General features: G+C 45.1%; 1 protein-coding gene across 1 annotated transcript in view; it reads right to left on the bottom strand.

The window, feature by feature from the left end:
• LOC147882956 (uncharacterized) overlaps nucleotides 1-17,891 on the bottom strand; it is a 159,908-nt gene that overhangs the window by 81,189 nt on the left and 60,828 nt on the right. The window contains exon 6 of the mRNA XM_087400766.1: nucleotides 8,542-8,702. Coding sequence (XP_087256892.1) covers nucleotides 8,542-8,702 — 161 coding nt within the window. The remainder of the gene's footprint in view (nucleotides 1-8,541; nucleotides 8,703-17,891) is intronic.

Raw genomic sequence — 17,891 nt, 5'->3', positions numbered from 1 at the left:
GGTCCTTCTCCGATTCTCATTGATAGTCAGAGTGCTATAGCAGTGGCAAAGAATCCTGTGTTTCATGCTCGCACGAAGCACATTGAGGTTCACTATCACTATGTCAGAGAGAAGTTGCATGCAGGAGAGATCAGTATGATCTATGTGTCAACACATAACAATGTTGCAGACATCTTCACCAAAGCACTTCCACTTGAAAAGTTTGAGGCATTTCGTAGTGCCCTGAACTTATCTCCTTTTGGAGATTGATCATTTCTTTGTACATGACATTGGCACTGCAAGGGGGTGGTAGAATTATTATTATAATTCAGCAGTGACCAATGTAATGTAATAAGTAGGTTAGGGGCACTTTTCCCTCATTTAGAGGTTTTTCCCCCTAACCATAGTTAGTTCACTAACTACGGTTAGTGAAGGATAAGGTTTTGTCACTTAGACAAAACCCATCCCACTTCTTGTAACAGTCACTTCTTCTATTGCAAGCACTACATTCAGCTCTCTTGCTTCCTGCTCTCTCACTCTCTCGTTTCTAACAATATCTGACGAATCGATGTGACAAAACTCTTGCAGCTCTAGAATCTTGGATTGCTCACGAAGATCCCATAATGTACATGAGAATTCTTTTGCTACCATCCAATAGCTGGCCTTTGGTTGTGCATCATACTAGCTGACCCAATTTGTTCCATTTGTCAAACTTAATGATCATCAAGCAGACCGAGCTGCCCATGTGTTGGGACAGAATTGTAATGGTCACCACCCCACCTGTGAGCTCCCAAATGAGGACATGGAGGAGGTGTACATGCAAAATATTAGAGGCCAGAGAGAGACAACGTGGGCAGATGTAATTGACCATAAAACCTGCCATTTAGGCAGTGTACGGAGCTGTTGTGCAGTCCCTGCAAGAGAGTAGAATCGCAGACAGTGGCTGCGGCATATGCAGCAGCAGGAGCAGCAGTTTTGTGGCTGCTCAAGGGCTATTCTACGACCACTACAAGGTTGTGCCAGTCTACTACACAACAGGTTGGAAGACTACAAGTATTGGTCGACTATACATAAGGTCGGCACTAGGGCTGAGCTGGTCGGGTGAAGTACATAGACCATAGTATAAACAAATGCTCTCGGACATACGTTTCCACACACCCACACATAGTTTGTATCTTCTCTCTCTCTATTGCATCTATACGTTTTGCTCTCCAACTCTTCGCTCCCTGCTTGTCTACTTCTCTCTATCTCTCTCACATTTGATATCAGAGCAAGCAGCTCCAGCTCCTCTCCATCGTTCTCGTCTACTCCTCCCAGCTCACCATCGTTGTCACCTGCACTAGCCCCTTGCTTCCGTCCATACGTTGTACGATCAATCAACCAACTCGTTGTACCCGTCTGTACCAGCTCCGTCCCATACACCCTTGCGGGTTCCGTCCGTACATCCCTACGGGCTCCATCCGTACAACTGCCTCATACCTGACAGCACCGTACGTTCTGTCAGTCCTGCGCCGTACATTCTGTCAGTCTGTACAAGTGGTCGCTCAGTTTGCCGTACAGTCGTCATACCACACGTGCGCCGTACATCTGCTACTACAGGATCACCGTACATCTGTACAATTCTTTCGTACGCTGCCTGACCATACATCTTGCCATCCATACAATCAACGCACGTGACTATACCGTACAATGTACAGTGTCTGTACACATATCCATGCAACAGTCTGTACATCTTGTATAACTTGTACGGGACTGCTTCATTTGCAGGAGTTGTGGTGAAGAAGGCTTTCTGTGCAGGTTCTTTTCTCTGCAGGGTCGCCTTGCAAGGATCTTCTTGCAGGTGCATTTTGCAAGGATAGCCATTATTTGGCAGATCTATTGGAAGAGAAATTTGGGGCAGATTTGCTTGCTCTGCAAGCTTTGCAGATAGATCTGCAAATTTGGGGCTTTTGCAGGCAAATTGTAAAATTTTGGGCTTTCGGTAAATTTGCCCTCTTTTCGTTGCAATTTCTCGCAAGAACTAGGGGCTTTTGCATTTTGGATGCAATTTGGCAGTGGACAGTCACTTTGGGAGTTTTGCAGGAGATTTCAGCTCAGCAGTAGAGGTTGGAGGCCCTCCAGAGCGCCACACTAGGATAGTTTTCAGATTTCCGCAGCTGTGCAGAAGAACTTTTGGCATAGGCTCTGGAAATCCCTCAGGAATACAAAGGTCAGTCTTTTCTTTTAGCTTTCTATTATGGAGGGATTGCAGTGAACCTGTGGAGATCCAAGTTCAGGACTAACCCTACTTGTCCTCATTGTCACATGGCAGTTGAATAAGTACAGCATTGCCTTTGGGAGTGCAAACAAGCGAGGACGATCTGGAAAGGTGTTGCTAGGATTTTCAGCATCTTTCATACAACACCATTCTATATGACTTGGGGTTCAGTGGCTTGGTTATCTCTTACTGGCCCACATGTGTTCTTCAAGGGACATGATCCAAATCCAGCTTTCATTGTACAGTGACATTCAATGGAGTCTTGTTCCCTCCAGGATGTTCCCCACACTCCTTTCAGAGCTGCTCATGCCTCAGTAGACACGTCTTGGGAGATTTTAGCTAGCATTGCAGTTTGGCATATTTGGAGAGCCAGGTGTACAGAGGCGATGGAGGTTATCCAGGTTCACCCTTCCCAGACTATGGCCAGTATTTGGACTGACACAGTACACACTTTGATGGCCATTTGGGTGAGCATGTAGGGATCCTCCAGAGCAGCCTTTGCCAAGGAGAGTTACTTTTTTCAGAGTTTGGAGGGGATCTCCTTTCTTCTCTGAGTTGCCTCCAGGGTTGAGATGGCATTTTCAGCCTCTGCCTTGGTTCTTTATTAGCTCACTTTGAGCTGTTTTTTCATGGATTGCATGATGTACTCCCGCATTTGAGCTTGCTCTTGCGGTTTTCATTCATACTTAATGAAGTAATTTTCTTGAAAAAAAATAAAAAATATATAGAGAAAGTTGAGATGGAGAACTAGTGCATTGTTGCTATTGCTTTATATTCATGCTCCCCATAGTGACTTCAAGCTCATCAAGCTCCATTCGGAGTGAGCTCCTCCATCTTTGTAGGTGGTATTGGAGTGGTCCTTAGATTCCAAGAGTGAGCAACACCTTCCAACCTCACCTCAAAATCTAACTCTGTGCTGCTCTCTTCAATGTCTATCATAAACACACTCTCTCTCCCGATGCCATGTCAGACTCCTCTCCTCCTTTGCTTTATTAGCCATTTTCTTATTGCAGTCTTTAGCAAATCCAGGCTTCGCAATAGAATAGCTTTTTCTTTCTCTTTCTCTTCTTCTTGTTCTCCCTATCTTGTTGCCATTTGAATCTTGGTATCCTTCTTTCTCAGCAGCTTTCCTTGGCCATTCTTGCTTTTGGCCATGACAGCCTTTTGGTCATTTCTGCCGTACCACTCAGTTGGGCTTCTTCTTGAAGTAGCAACCGGCCCCGTTCCTCAAATGTTAGGTTATCAAGCCACAAAACAAATGTAGCCTCTCACCTAATATGAGACAAATCTTCACATGAAGTATGGAGCTGAGATAATAAACCAAAACCAAATTCATATATATGAAAAGACTCGGGACTATGTCGCTCAACCCGACTAGGTCTTGTTGCGACCTATAAAGACCCTTATAGAAGTGTATGATCAACTACAAGAATCTCGTCAGGAGAGCCAAAAACACAATGGCATAAAATGATGAAAACGACTGCCTATCACACAAGCAACTATAAGTAATCACGTAGAGAAAGGCCACACATGCATAGAGAAAACAACTAAGGGGGCACCATATATGAAGATCCGAGCGCCAACTTGTAGGTTCGACCACCAAGCTGTTGCCAGCTGTGCCATCCTATCAATGAGATGCTCTAGTGTAGATCATGGTTGTTGCCAGCCATGAGCAGCTGCACGAACTATGGAAAGGGCATAGATGGACACCGCCTGCTCCGACTCTTGTGTAGATCCTCAAACCGGCCTTGAGGAGAAAGAGAATATTGAATCATGAAGGCGACCCTTCATGATACTCACGCGTTCCTTCATGGGACTCAAGTCCAACGTCGCCATCCTGTATGGTCACCAGCCCAAGTGGTAGACGATTCTACTCTATGAAGTCTACCAAAATGACCAACAATCCCCCCATAAGCTCAATAGGGGAAAACCAAAAGAAGTCACTATTGTCGCCAGAGATGAAAATAGTTGTGAAAGTTACTAGAAACCCAAAACCGAAATCTATCATGATCTTAGAATGCATAATCGTCTTCCAAGTTTATTATAGGAGGTTCTTCTTGAACTAGTCGCACAACATGTTCGTCTTGTTCACCTTCAACAATGCATGCTTTGCCACTCATATATTTTGTCTTCATATCGAAGGCCTTTTTGTAGCAGAATGTTTCCATCCACGTGTCGATCACATCCATAGTACTCACAAAGCATTGCGCTCTTTTTACCTCCTCCATCTGTAGCTTCCTTTTCTCATTACTTGTGTACGAAGGCTCACTCCCTCCAACAACCTTACTGATTTTTGCTCTTCTTTCCTCGCTCAGAAGGATGGACATGACATCATGGAAACTCAAAGTATCAGCATTCAATCTCAAAGCTGTCATTTCAGAATACCTGGGTGGAAAACTTGTAAGCAAAACTGCCTTAGCATCTTCGTAGAACGAAGAGGGCTCGTAACTGTTTGATGATGGACTGCATCTTGTTGAGGTGTGTCATCAACTTCTCCCATTTGAAAGCCGAAAAGCTCTTATTTGACCATGATCTTTGAGTTTCGTTCTCTCGAAGCAAATAGAGCTTACAACATGCTCCAGTTCTGGGCTGCGGTCTTCGAGACATCTACATGGTGGAAGAATTCCATACCTAAAGCCCTTCTGAGAGACCCAATGCTCTCTCATTCTTTAATCCCATGGCTGCATCTTTTCCAAGCCCCAATTATTTACTGATTTCTTCTCAGTCTTGGACACAACCTCCCAAAGACCTTTTTCCATGTAGGGTAGTTGGACAAACAATTGCCATGATGGAAAGTTTATACCATCAAACTTGACCACAGGTATATCTGGCAGATTCAACTTAGACCAGGATTTTGACCCATTTTCCATGTCATTTTGACGATGGGAGATAACGAGTTTGAGGAAGGACAGCCTCGATACCAATGTTAGGTTATCAAGTCACAAAACAAATGTAGCCTCTCTCTTAATATGAGACAAATCTCCCCACGAAGTACGGAGCTTATGTAAAGATGAACCAAAACCAAATTCACATAGATGAGAAGACTCAAGATTATGTCACTCAACCCGATCGGGTTTGTTGCGATTTACAAAGATCCTTATAGAACTATATGATCAACTACAAAGACTCCTGACACCAGAGATGTAAATACAACAGCATAATATGATGAAGACGACTGCTCAAGAGAATGACACACGATCTGATAAGAGCTGCTACCACAAAAGCAGCTATAAGTGATCACGCCACATAGGCATAGAGAAAACAACTAAAGGAGTCACCATATATGAAAATCTGAGTGCCGCCTTGTAGGCTCGACCACCAAGCTGCTGCCCGTTATGCCATCCTATCAATGCGATGCTCCAGCACAGCTGATGAACCCAAAACCTGATTGGCCTTGCCCATTCTCGAATGGTGAGAGTCATCACCAGCCCGTGGTAGCTCTTTGGAAGCTTGCTGACCAAAAGCATGGCCAACTGATTGCTGTCCATGTTGTGACCAACTGTTGTGAGTTGATCCCTAAGAATCTTTGCCTTCACCAGAAAGTCATGGGGTGACTCTCCATCATCGTGCTGAACAATTGTTTTTGGGGCATCATGATTCTCCCTATCTTTTTGTTTCATAAAGATCTTGTAAGATCTCCCATGCTTATGTGCCATATCTGCTAATTGGATAGGGGTATCACAGCATGTGCAATCATCCTGATAACCATGGAAAGAGCAAGTGCATCCGTCAGATCAGCTTCAAGCTATCTCAATCTGCCCTGACTTGAGATCTTCTTCGTTGCATCCAACATGTCGACAAGTTTTGGTTCTGTGCCTTTTGTTTTCCCCTAGATTTCCCTAGTCACTAAATGACCATGAACCTTCACTTCCCATATAGGATAGTTGGTTCTGTCTAGCTTCCCAGTCTCACCAAAATTCGGAAAGAGTGAATTGGGTCCCATGGTAAGGTGTGGGTGACCTGAAGTATTTTGACCCATTTCTGCACTCATTGGAAGTCAACACAACACACTTCCGTCCTCGGAATTTCGGTGAAGGCCCTTTTGTTGTTGATCTCCAAGACACAAGAGCTCATCAAAATCTTGGCTATGATACCATGTTATAAAAAAGGAGTCGCTTGCTACACGCAACCCCTATGCACTGCAATTAAACACCATCTCAAGGCCTCACAATGAAAACTTAAAATGCCGACTCACTCCATGTCCTTGTATGTACAGAGAGAGATAGAGAGAGTACCACACAGATCTATAACCAAAACAATTTCATAAATATAGATAAGAGATCCAAGTACAAAATATTGTCAAAATCTGTACCATCACCTACATCAAACAGTTGCTGATGGAGGGCACCAGGCTCAAACTCTGTTTGCTGCTCCTACGGTTGTAGAACTCTCCTAGAGCACTGTGGGCTTAAGTAGCTACTCTTTTCTTTCTTTTTTTCATTCATGAAAGAGACTTCTATTAAGTATGAAAGGATCCCAAGAATATCTCCAGATAATTTGGACCATAAACTCTCACTGAGCTCTCAAGCAGGTACTCTTCTGGCTTTAGTACACCTTGTCCATCACCTTCCAGCATCTGTGTCCGAGATTCGAAGAAGCAGCCACACTTTCCCTTCTGCCTTTGAAGAAGGCCCATTTCTTCCAATCTCGCATTACCTGAGACATATGAAGAGCAGATTCTCTTCACAGCATGCTATAAAGGCTTAAATTATGAACATCAACATACCAGATCGTCGTACTACCTGTGTGCTTGCTCTGAAAGTCAAACCATGTACCTCATCGAGGCACGTACCAATAACCTGTGCAATCATGTACTACCCCCTTTTGAACGACAGCATCCATCTAAACATGAAACCCTAGGGCACTCCATGGAATCCTCCCTCGTGTCAGTATCAACAGCCACACATCTAGAAGATTCCAAGCACTCCACACTGTCCTTCACTTTCACAAAGGTTTCTGACTCCTCATCGGCACATATCTCAATGTTAGGCATCTTTACTGTGGCTTCTAGGTTGGCATATCTGTTACATCAGCCATAATCCCGAAACCGTGTGGTGTGATTATGGTCAAGCGGGAAACTCTGTTTCCATCTCAGACCTCCATTCTTTGAATTTCTCAAGAGCTTGTGACTTCTTAGCAAACAATATACGCCCAAGTCATTCCACTTCAATACAGGTAACAAAGAATTTTAACCTTGGAAGTGAACTAGTAGGCACGGCCCACACATATCCAATGAACGGCTCAGTGACCCAGTTTGTGGCCTCCATTAGGAACGATGCTTGGTATTACGTGCCTTTCATGCAAACTCTACAAACTTTGGTTTGCTTGTCAGTTGTAGAAGTCCCTCCACCATGCCCGCCTTTTGCATCTCTTCTAGAGCAGTGTATCCAATGTGCCTGAACTTCTCGTGCCATAGTCAAGACATCCTTGCATCTCCTTGTATCATCATTGCACTAATCTTGTAGAGTCCTCTTCTTCGACACCTCGAGCAATCACCTTATCCGTTGCTTTGGATCGATGATTACTTCGTCTTCATTGAAAGTAACTCTCATCCTACTTTTTGACTGACAAAAAGCTAGATCAAGTACATAGAAGACACTTTGTCAATATCGTATCCTCACCCTTTACTTGTTGTGAATGGACTGCTCCCAATACCCTTGATTGGGAAGCTCTGATTGTCTCCCACTGTGATGGATGATTAGGCACTAACACTAGCTGGGTTCTTGAACCATTGCTTTGTCTTTGGCATGTGCTTTAAGGCTCTGCTGTCAGCCTACCAATCATCTCCTTCATTTATCACTGCAAATGATGGCCAATTCTCAGTAAGATTGACTAGGAAGAGTTCCTCTATGATGACGTTGGCGGCCTCTAATTTGGTATCTCTCTTCAACTTGTCAAAATCTTATTTTTTGGTCCGCCGCCTTCTTTCAACAGAACATTGCAAAGTGTCCTAGCCTCTCAAAATAGAAGCAATTTTTTTTCCTTTAAATCTCTAACTTGTCTTCTTCGGAGTCTCCATCAGATTGAGGCTTACCCTTGGCTTCTCAACAGAGATGATCTAAAGTGCAACTGGCAGTTTAATGCAAACATACTAAACAATCAGACTAAAGGTAATGTTGAATGTCACCCCCTATTGGAATCTTATAATTCTATCCACAAACCTTATTGTACACTAATAATCTGATTATCCAAAAAAAGCATTCAGCCAGTACAGATGAAGACATGAATATATGAGCATAATCTTGACAACCCTCGATAACACTAAAAGATGAACAGGTGATGATCACAAAGCCTCTAAATCATACCTCCCAGAACCCAACCAAACTTGAGTCGCGCTTCCACCATTGTACCTATAACGGTACAAATAACCACCTTCTTGCTTCCTTAGGTCTTCAACATTGAGTTCTTCGATCTTTGAGTAGCGAGCATCTTGATCTATTGTTGCATTTCTTGGATCCATTCGTACCTGAAATGACATCAACAAACAGTATGAGGTAGCAAGAACCTGCATAGCACGTGCTGTTCAGCATCCATGGCATATTCAGAGATTGGTTAGAAGCCAATTCAAAGCCAAATCTCTTGGAAACCTCCAATAACAAATTGCAAAGAAGGAAGCAGTCGAGCAGCTCTAAGATTAAGTTCCCGTTTGATGGTCCAGTACTTCACCTATCTCCCTTGCTGCCGCACCCTCTGTCCTCTCTTTCTGCTGTCACCCCTGCTAACCCTGCCCCATCACCCCCCTTCTGCCACTCCTCCTGCGTACCCTTGTGTTCACACATCGCACCACACCCTCCCCCCCACACACACACAGAGCTGCATGTTCCATGTTCACTTTCTGCCCTCTCCCCTGCTGCCTGTACCCCCCCTGCTGCTCATTCTGGCCTCCCTGCTGCCACCGTCGACCCCCCCCCCCTTTTTTTCTTTTTCTTCTCCTGTGCACCTTTGCTTGCCCCCTCCCTGCCTGTCGTCCCCCTTGCTCCTTGCAACCCTCCTGTTGTGAGAGTGTGAAATGTGCGGAAGCATGCAGCACACACACTTTTTTTTTTTTGGTAAATCCATGATTATATTATCAGCAAAATTTACATGAGGGTCTCAAAAAACAGAGAGCCTCAACAAGAAATCAAAAGCAAAGAGAAACTATTTCCAGGCATGACTGAGGAAGATCTCCTTGATGGCAAGCATCATAGATAGATTGCCGTAGGGAGAGTCTGAAATATTCATAAGATTGCAAGAACGGATTCCCAAAATATCTCATGTTGTGATCCTGCCATATGGTCCAAAAAGCCCAATATCTGACCCAGTACAAAAATAAAGAGTAATGGACCAGGGTTGTAGGAAGTCTGCCAAAAAGCCAAAAATGTTTCCCAAAAGGAGAGTTAGGGGAACGAAGGCGAAGCGACATGGAAATTTTGCATATGAAGGTCTTAGTGCTAGAGCACATCCAAAACAAATGAGGCACCGTTTCAGAAGGGGCCATGCATCGAAGACAAGAAGCAGATGCAATCCTTCGTAGAGCCAGAGTAACCCCCACGGATAAGGTTCCTGTAAGACAACGCCATAGGAAAAGCTTTTGCTTGAGAGGCAATTTGCTCCTCCATAAATTGCAGAGATTCTTTCGCCACCAAGCAAGTGATTTTGCCATATGCCAAAGAGAATTAGCATGTAAGTGAATCCATGGTGACGGTTGGAGGAAAGAGTATGTCGTGCTAACCGTTAGGTCAGAAAGAGTAACAGGACGAGAATTTGAGCCCACCGGGTGTAACTGCCAGTCGTGTAATCGGTCCCTGTTAGATAAAGGAGGGATGGGAAGAAAAGGCTGCAGCAATTCAGCAATTTTTCCCCAAATAAACCTGTGATGCATGGCTAGTGGATAAGAAGCCATGGCTTGAGGGAAGGAAAGCATTTGACCAGTAGCATCAACAACGTCATTTATACACCTGATCCCCAATTTGCTGAGATTATATGCCCGAATCGGCTCTTGGAGGGCCAATGGACGATCAAAAACAGCACTCCAGTAAATACTTTCTTGCCGAAAGGAATTGGCATGAGACAAAGCGGAAGGGGCCCAATGAGCATGCGAAAGGACCTGTTTCCAATCGCTAATAAGTGAAGTAGCAAAAGGGCAACCCGGGATAGAGCCTACAAATCTGCCCAAAATGACCTCCCAAAAATCAGTGATCCATGCACCATGTGCAGTAGTACGTAAAGACGTGCACATGGTTGCAAGCATATGAGTCCATGGCTGCTTCTAACGAAAAAAGGTGAGTAGAAGAGGAATTTTCCTGGCCAAGACATGGTGCGCAATATTCAGCACATTCAATCCACCGTGCATCCTTGGGGAACAGACTTTTGTCATCCTCATAAGTCTTAGAGCTTTAGCAGAAGACTTTGTTTTCCATAACAGTTCCATAGCGTAAGACATAAAGGCAGAAATGTCTTGAGAAGTCCAGTGCATCAAAGGCAAATAATACAAAACAGAAGCCATAATAATCGACTAGACAACTAACATGGAGTGGCCAGGTGGAGAGCTTCCAATAATGGAGTTTGGCATTAAGCTTGTCAAAAATCCACTTTAGCTGTTGTTTCCTAGTGATGTGCCAGCCAATAGGGTGACCAAGATGGCGGACCACATCATAGGGCTGCATAATGTGCCCAGGCCATAGAAGAGTATGCCAATTATATGAATGCAAAGGTATGAGGCTAGATTTATCAAAATTAACATTCAGGCCAGCAGCCAAGCCATATGAAGAAAGAGTGTCCATAATAGTCTTCAACTGCTGTGGAGAATTGTGTTGCATAAAAAAGGAATCATCTACATAGGCCTGAGCGATAAAGGAAGGGGCTCCAGGAATCTGAAGACCAGTGAGAAGACCTTGTGCGGTAAGATGATCCAAGTATGAGAGAAGTGGGTGAGTAGCAATGGCATATAACAGGGCACTGAGTGGACATCCTTGTCGAACTGAACGACCCAAGGACCAAGATTGCGAGAGATGATTTTCAAGGATGCATTGGGCTGTAGAGCCAGCATATAAGCAGTAGATGACATTAGCCATTTTTGGCCCGAAGCCCATCTTAGCCATTGTTTGTGAGATAAAATCCCAGTTGACCGTGTCAAAAGCTTTGGCAAAGTCCACTTGCATAATAAAAACATCCTGTTCAGAATATTTTGCATATTCAATAGCCATGAAGGGCCAATATTATCATGAATCTGCCTCCGAGGGACGAAACCATATTGCAGAGGATGCAGGCCCTCATAAAGCACTTGATGAAGACGGTGCACTAGCATTTTAGCAAAGAGTTTGTAAACAACAGGCATCAATGTGATGGGCCTCCAATCCATGAGATGCTCACACAATTTCCTCTTGGGAATGAGTTTAACTATGCCATGCTTCCATGAGGAGGGGAGTACTCCTGTGTGCCAAGAGTTATTAATCATTTGTAGGATGACACCTTTAAGATCCTCCCAAAAGTGTAAGAAAAACTCCACTGTGAGACCATCATACCCAGGTGCCTTACCAGGGCTAAGATGAGACAAGGCATCATCAAGCTCCTTATCAGTGAAAGGCATATCCAGTTTGAGAGCTTCCTGTGGGTTGATAATGGGATGCACATGATGCAAAAGAGTCTCCCGAGCTTGTAATTCTTGCAAAGAAGTAGTATTAGGGGGTGCAAACAGCTTCTGAAAGTAAGAAAAGCATTCATGTTGAAGCTCTGAGAAAGACTGAGTCCATTCACCATCCCGTTTACGGACTCTGAGGCAAGATGTCTTTCTCCTGAAAGCATGTAACCCTTGAAAAAAGGATTTAGAAGAGCATCCTTTATCCAAAAATTGAGTCATCCTTGCCCGAACCTGCCACTTGGCCAATTTGCGTCGGTCATTAGCTTGCAAAAGAGCTTTTGACTGAGTGAGAGTGTCCATTTGTTGGGAAGAAAGGGGCTGCATCTGAAAAAGTACAGTCAAAGACTGAACCACTGCTTTAGCATGCTGAACTTTAGCTCTCCAATCAAGCATAAAATGACTCCCATATTCATGTATGGCATGCTGAAGCCTGTCCACAAGGCGTTGCCATGCAAAATTACTGTCATAATGGACATGGGCTGCAAGAGGAAGTATGGCATGTCGGATCAATTGCTGAAATTGTGCATGCTGCAAATAGCCTTTATTGATATGTTTCATCCGAATGGAATGCAAGGGCATGTCATCCTAGGGCTGACCAAACTGAATGTGCAGCCATAAAGGAGCATGGTCGGAGAGACCAAGGGAGTGATCAATCTCAATATGAAGGCAGAAATCTGTGTATTGCTGAGCCTGCAGTAAATACCATCTATCCAGGCGAGCCCAGTAGTTAGTAAAGGCATTATGATGATAGGTGTAGCCCACTATTCCAGTGTGCATGGCTGTCCATTAATCTTGCCCATGTGTCGTGGTGAGTAACTCTTCCCATGATTGCTTTTCATAAGGGATCATATGAGATCTTTGAGTAGTATTGTCAGAAGGCATGGGAGAGTTGTTAAAGTCTCCACCAAGAAGAGCACAAGATCGCCATGGGTAAGAAGCAATAGCATGCCGCATGGAGGCTCTGGAAGCAGAAGTTTGTGAAGCATAAACCGAGGCAGTGTGGGCAAGCTTCTTAAGTGGCTGTACCAAGGATGGTAGCTGCAATTTATAAGTAACCTGGGGAACAGGCTTACTCCAATCCTGGCGAGATTGAAGGAAGTCATCCTTGAGAGTATCAAAGACATATTGGGCCTCTGCATCCATACTTGCATCTGAAATGATATCAGGACAGCGTCTTTTAACCTCCTGTGTGCGCTCCTTGCGCACATAGGTAGTTAACATAGTAGCATCTGACGCCATAGAGAGGAAGAAAAGACCAGAAAGTGAAGGGTAAGGGATATAAAACGGAAGTACTTAGGCTCAGAAGCAGGAAGGAACAAGGAGAGACCAGCGGAGGATTCACGAGGAAGCGAGGGGCAGGGGAGGGCTGAGTGTACAGCAGCAAGAGAGGCGACAGAAGGGAGCAGGCTGCGTAGGGTAAGCAGACTGAAGCAGGGCGGCACAAGCAAGAGCAGGGCAGCGCGAGCTGGAGCAGGGCGTCACAGGGGGAGCGGGCGGCGCAGGCTGGAGCAGCTCGACCTCAGCAGAACCTCTCTCTCTCACCAACGTTCATACATACACACACACACACACACACACACACTTTTTTTTTTTTTGTGAAACCAAGATACTTATATTATGAAACTGTCATTTACATCTGGGCAGTGCTCAAAAGAGAGCCAAAGCCTTATGCATCAAAAGCAGTAAAAGAAAAGTTGAATACAAAACACACACACACACACACACACAGAGAACACTGATAGAGGCAAAGAAAACTGTGTATATAGCAAGGGAGAACACCCAAAAGAGGGAAGCAGTACAGCTCCAAGTGATGCCAGAAAAGGAGCTGGCCCTACAAATAGGGCAGCCTATAGGCCGACTTGGGGGCCTGATATGGCCAACCCAAGCAATAGGTCTGGCCGACTTAGGGCCGACCAGCTGGTCGGCTGTCCCAGGCCAGGACCTGCCCATTATAAAAGGCCTACCAGGGCGCCTAGGATCTACCCCAAGGCTGCTCCTAGCAGCCCACTGACATCTGCCTACCAGCCCTCTACTCTCTCCCTATCCTAGCCTGAAAGGGGGTGGGCACACCCACAATAAAAGCCCTCTCTCATGGGCTACCAGCCCTCTACTCTCTCCCTATCCTAGCCTGAAAGGGGGCGGGCACACCGACCTAGGGCTGACCTAGGGCAGACCAACTGGTCGGCTGTCCCAGGCCAGGACCAGCCCATTATAAAGGGCCTACCAGGGCGCCTAGGGTCTGCCCCAAGGCTGCCCCTGGAAGCCCACTGACATGGGCCTACCAGCCCTCTACTCTCTCCGTATCCTAACCTGAAAGGGGGCGGGCACACCCACAATAGAAGCCCTCTCTCACGAGATCTACACCCAAGATGCCCTCGACTCTACCACCATCTCTGCAGCTCATGGTGCAATGATCTGAGGGAGCTGGCTGATGAAGATGCCACCATGGACTCTCCGGCAGGAAATGTCTTGGAAGATAGATCCAATGCACCTGGTACCTCTCGAAGAAATGTCACCTGATGCTCCAATAAAGTCATGCATTCTATAATATCCCAAGCCAGTTGCTATGGGTTCCCAATGGAGGAATATGAACAGTGGAACGTCCGGTAACCTGTCGGTGAACTCGTCACAAACAGAAACCCCGTACAATGAGCTCGAGCTTTTCGGTCCATAGTCAATGCGACCTGAAACAATTAACCCTGATCACATCTAATCCATAGCTCCACACTATCTCCTATGCCTGCCAGACTGTCAACTGACTAGGGTCTGAAGCACCCACCCTCCCTCCCACATGCCCTCTCTGGGTGTGACCCGGGGGAGGGGGGGGGCTGCTTACTGTCAAAAACCCTGGTATTATCTTGCGATCCAAGGCAGTCTTTGCTACAGCTGCCTTGGTACCTCCTGACTGGTCACAGTCTGATGACGAGTAGTCCTTCGCAAAATGGCCACATTTGCCACACTTGTAACACCTGCTCCTATTTTTCTTGCTCTTCTCCTGAGATGAAAGGGCCCCAGTGCCACCTCGAGTGATCTGCAGGTTGCCTTGGGACAAAAGTACAGACTCCTCTTCAAGCAATGGAGAGGATGGATCATTGAAGTCTAACTGAATAGCAGAGACTTGACACTGCAAGGCCCGAGAGACCATGTCATAAGCCAGAGGTAGCTTGATGAGAATAAGTATTGACAACTGGAGAGAGGCCACTGTAGCTCCCACGGACAAAAGCTGGTCATGGATGACTTTAGCCTTCATCGGAAAGGCCTACATAGTACTACCGCTGGCAAACTCAGACTATAAAGCTGCCCCATCAAAGTAACAGCCCGCATCGTTGTATCCCTTCGCTTGCATCCACCAGTCCTAGCCTTCAAATTTGCAATGTTTTTAATCTTCCTGCTACGTAGTCTGTCTCCAAGCATGGTTCTCTTCTTTCTTGCTCATACGCACATGTCAATGTTTGCACTATGGGAGAAACCTCCTCCGTGATGGTGCGCACAAGGACTGAATGTGCCTTCGAGTCATTGTCTGCCCAAGTAACAAGCTCGTCCTGAAACTCATCCTCTTGATCCTGGGTCCACTTCTTGGGATTGGAAGGTCACGTAAGTTTCTTCTCAAAGCCTTGAACATGCTCCCATAAGCCTTTATGAATGAACCAAATCTTGAGCTATAGTTTCCATTGAGTTTAGTTTGCTCCGTTTAACTTGTCCTTGTCATTTGTGCACGGAGGAGCCATAGACACGTGATCACATTGGAACTATTCCTACCTCAACACCTCTGTTGCTGATCTTGACAAAAGAAACTGCCCCTACCGGATCTATATGATCTTGGTCAAGACACAAGCGATGGTGTCATCCATGCGTGATGCAATAAGGGTAGGTGGGATATGGGCCGAAACAATACCCCACTGCTTACCCCGTTCTTCGACCGCACCGCGTGCACACTGCCCAGCCACATCAGCTTCCTTGCCAATCAAGGCTCCAGACCTTCTCCTGCTGATTGCGTGGGCTAGAGCTCCACAAAACAGCCTAATCATGGCATTGTTGAATGACTCTCTGCCTGAGATCATTCTGACTAGGTACTACTACCTTGCAATTTCTTTTCAGCATACCATCCCTTATGGCATATCTTGCACAAGTTTGGCCTTTTCTGGATGCTAGGTCATCCTTTTCCCCGGGTTTGAACACATGAGCCTTAGGCCAAAGGCTCTGGACGAACTCGTCCACCTTTTGAGTTTCTCTAATCTCAGCCATTAGAGCACTCTCTAACACCGTGAAACTCATGTTATGCATAATGCGTGACAACGCATCAGCAACTTTATTATCCTTCCCTCTTCGGTACCGAATCGTCAAATTAAACTCTTGCATGAGTTCTGCTCACCTAGCTTGGCGGCCTCTCAAGTCAGGTTGTTTACAAAAATGTTTCAGAGTATCATGATCAACATCCACATAAAACTCTGATCCATACAAATAATGTCTCCATGTTTTCAAAGCATGGACAACAGCATACAACTCGAATTCATGAGTTGGCCAATTTCGTTGAGAGGAAGAAAGCTTCTTGCTTTCAAAGGCTACTGGCCTTTCCTCTTGGAGGAGAACTGCTCCTACCGCAATGCCACTTGCATTGGTTTGAAGGAACGGTTTCTGGGGATCAACTATTTTTAACACCGGTCCTGTGACCACAGCTTGTTTTATGGTGTTAAAACTTTCTTGTTGATTCTATCCCCATATAAAAGGTACTTTATCTGAGGTCAGATCAATCAATGGCGATACTATTTCGGAATATCCTTTTATAGGACAAATCCCAAGAATGATCGCAAAGCGGTCAGACTCTGAGGGATTGGCCAAGTCAGTATCGCAGCCACTTTCTTTGGATCCATTTCTACCCCCTCCGGAGTAAATATGAATCCTAAATACTCAAGTCTTACCATATACAGTATAGTCTTCTTTTTATTTACATAAAGACTCGCTTTCCTCAAAGTACTAAACACTATTCTTAAGTGTTCATGATGCTGAGTAATATCATCAATAAAGTGTACTACAAACTTTCCGATACACGGATTTGGTCTCATACTTCAGTTGAACTTCCGTCTGCCATCCTAACTGTATATGCATAGTCAGATGGGCTAGTCTTTAGTTTCAGCCTCTTTACGAGCTTGGAGTTAATGACATTATGCGTTGACGCTGAGTCAAACAACACAATGACCTGATGATTAGCTACTTGCTCTCTCATCTTAATTAACTCCGTATCATTAAAGCCTATATACCCCGTTGTTGCGGGCTTTGACAGGATATTATCATGTGTACTAGTTACTAACTTAGCAACAGACACACATAACAAAAAAGGTACTGACCTTTGAGAAGATCCCGCTAGCTGAATCTGCATCTATTCTGCTCTGGGACTTCCCTCCATTTCCAGCCGCATTTTGAGACCATCATCTCAGCCATCCGACGATCTTTGTTCCGTGGACAATCTTTTCACTAATGAGGCTGAAGATAACCAAAACACAAGCCTTCTCTCCTCGCTTTTTCCCTTTGCTTTGGGTTCAAAGAGGACTTCGATCAAGTCCGGGCTGCCATTGGTGTTACTTTTCTTTTCATTCCAATGGTGGTACTTGATTTAGGAGTCTCAACTGGTTTCGCCTGCTTGGCTTGACCACTAGACTGTGAGGCACCCACTTTGCTAATCCACTTCTTCTTAAACCCAGTTTTCTTCGCGTACCCATACTGAGTCCCAACCTGCACAAACCCACTTAGTCTGTTCCCTTTTGCATCTTCATAGTTCAGGACTATGGCAATTGCTTCATCTAGCATGTTCGCATACTTAGTCGAACTTCCATCTTTATCCGATCATTCAATCCAAAGATAAAATCTTTTACTTGGATTAACTGAGGTAGGGATTCATCAACCTTCATTACACTTTCTCTAAACTTATCAGTGTAATCTGCCACTGATAAATTTCTCTCACGAAGGTTTCGATACTGATCCCAAGCTCGCGAGGCTTCGTCAGGAGGTAGGAAGTGTTTTCTAAATTCCTTTTTAAAC

Source organism: Dipteris shenzhenensis, chromosome 29 (genome assembly GCF_047967505.1).
Source record: "Dipteris shenzhenensis isolate YYH24624 ecotype China chromosome 29, Dip_SZ_1.0, whole genome shotgun sequence".
Lineage (NCBI taxonomy): Eukaryota > Viridiplantae > Streptophyta > Polypodiopsida > Gleicheniales > Dipteridaceae > Dipteris > Dipteris shenzhenensis.
This window is presented reverse-complemented; position numbering and strand designations above follow the sequence as displayed.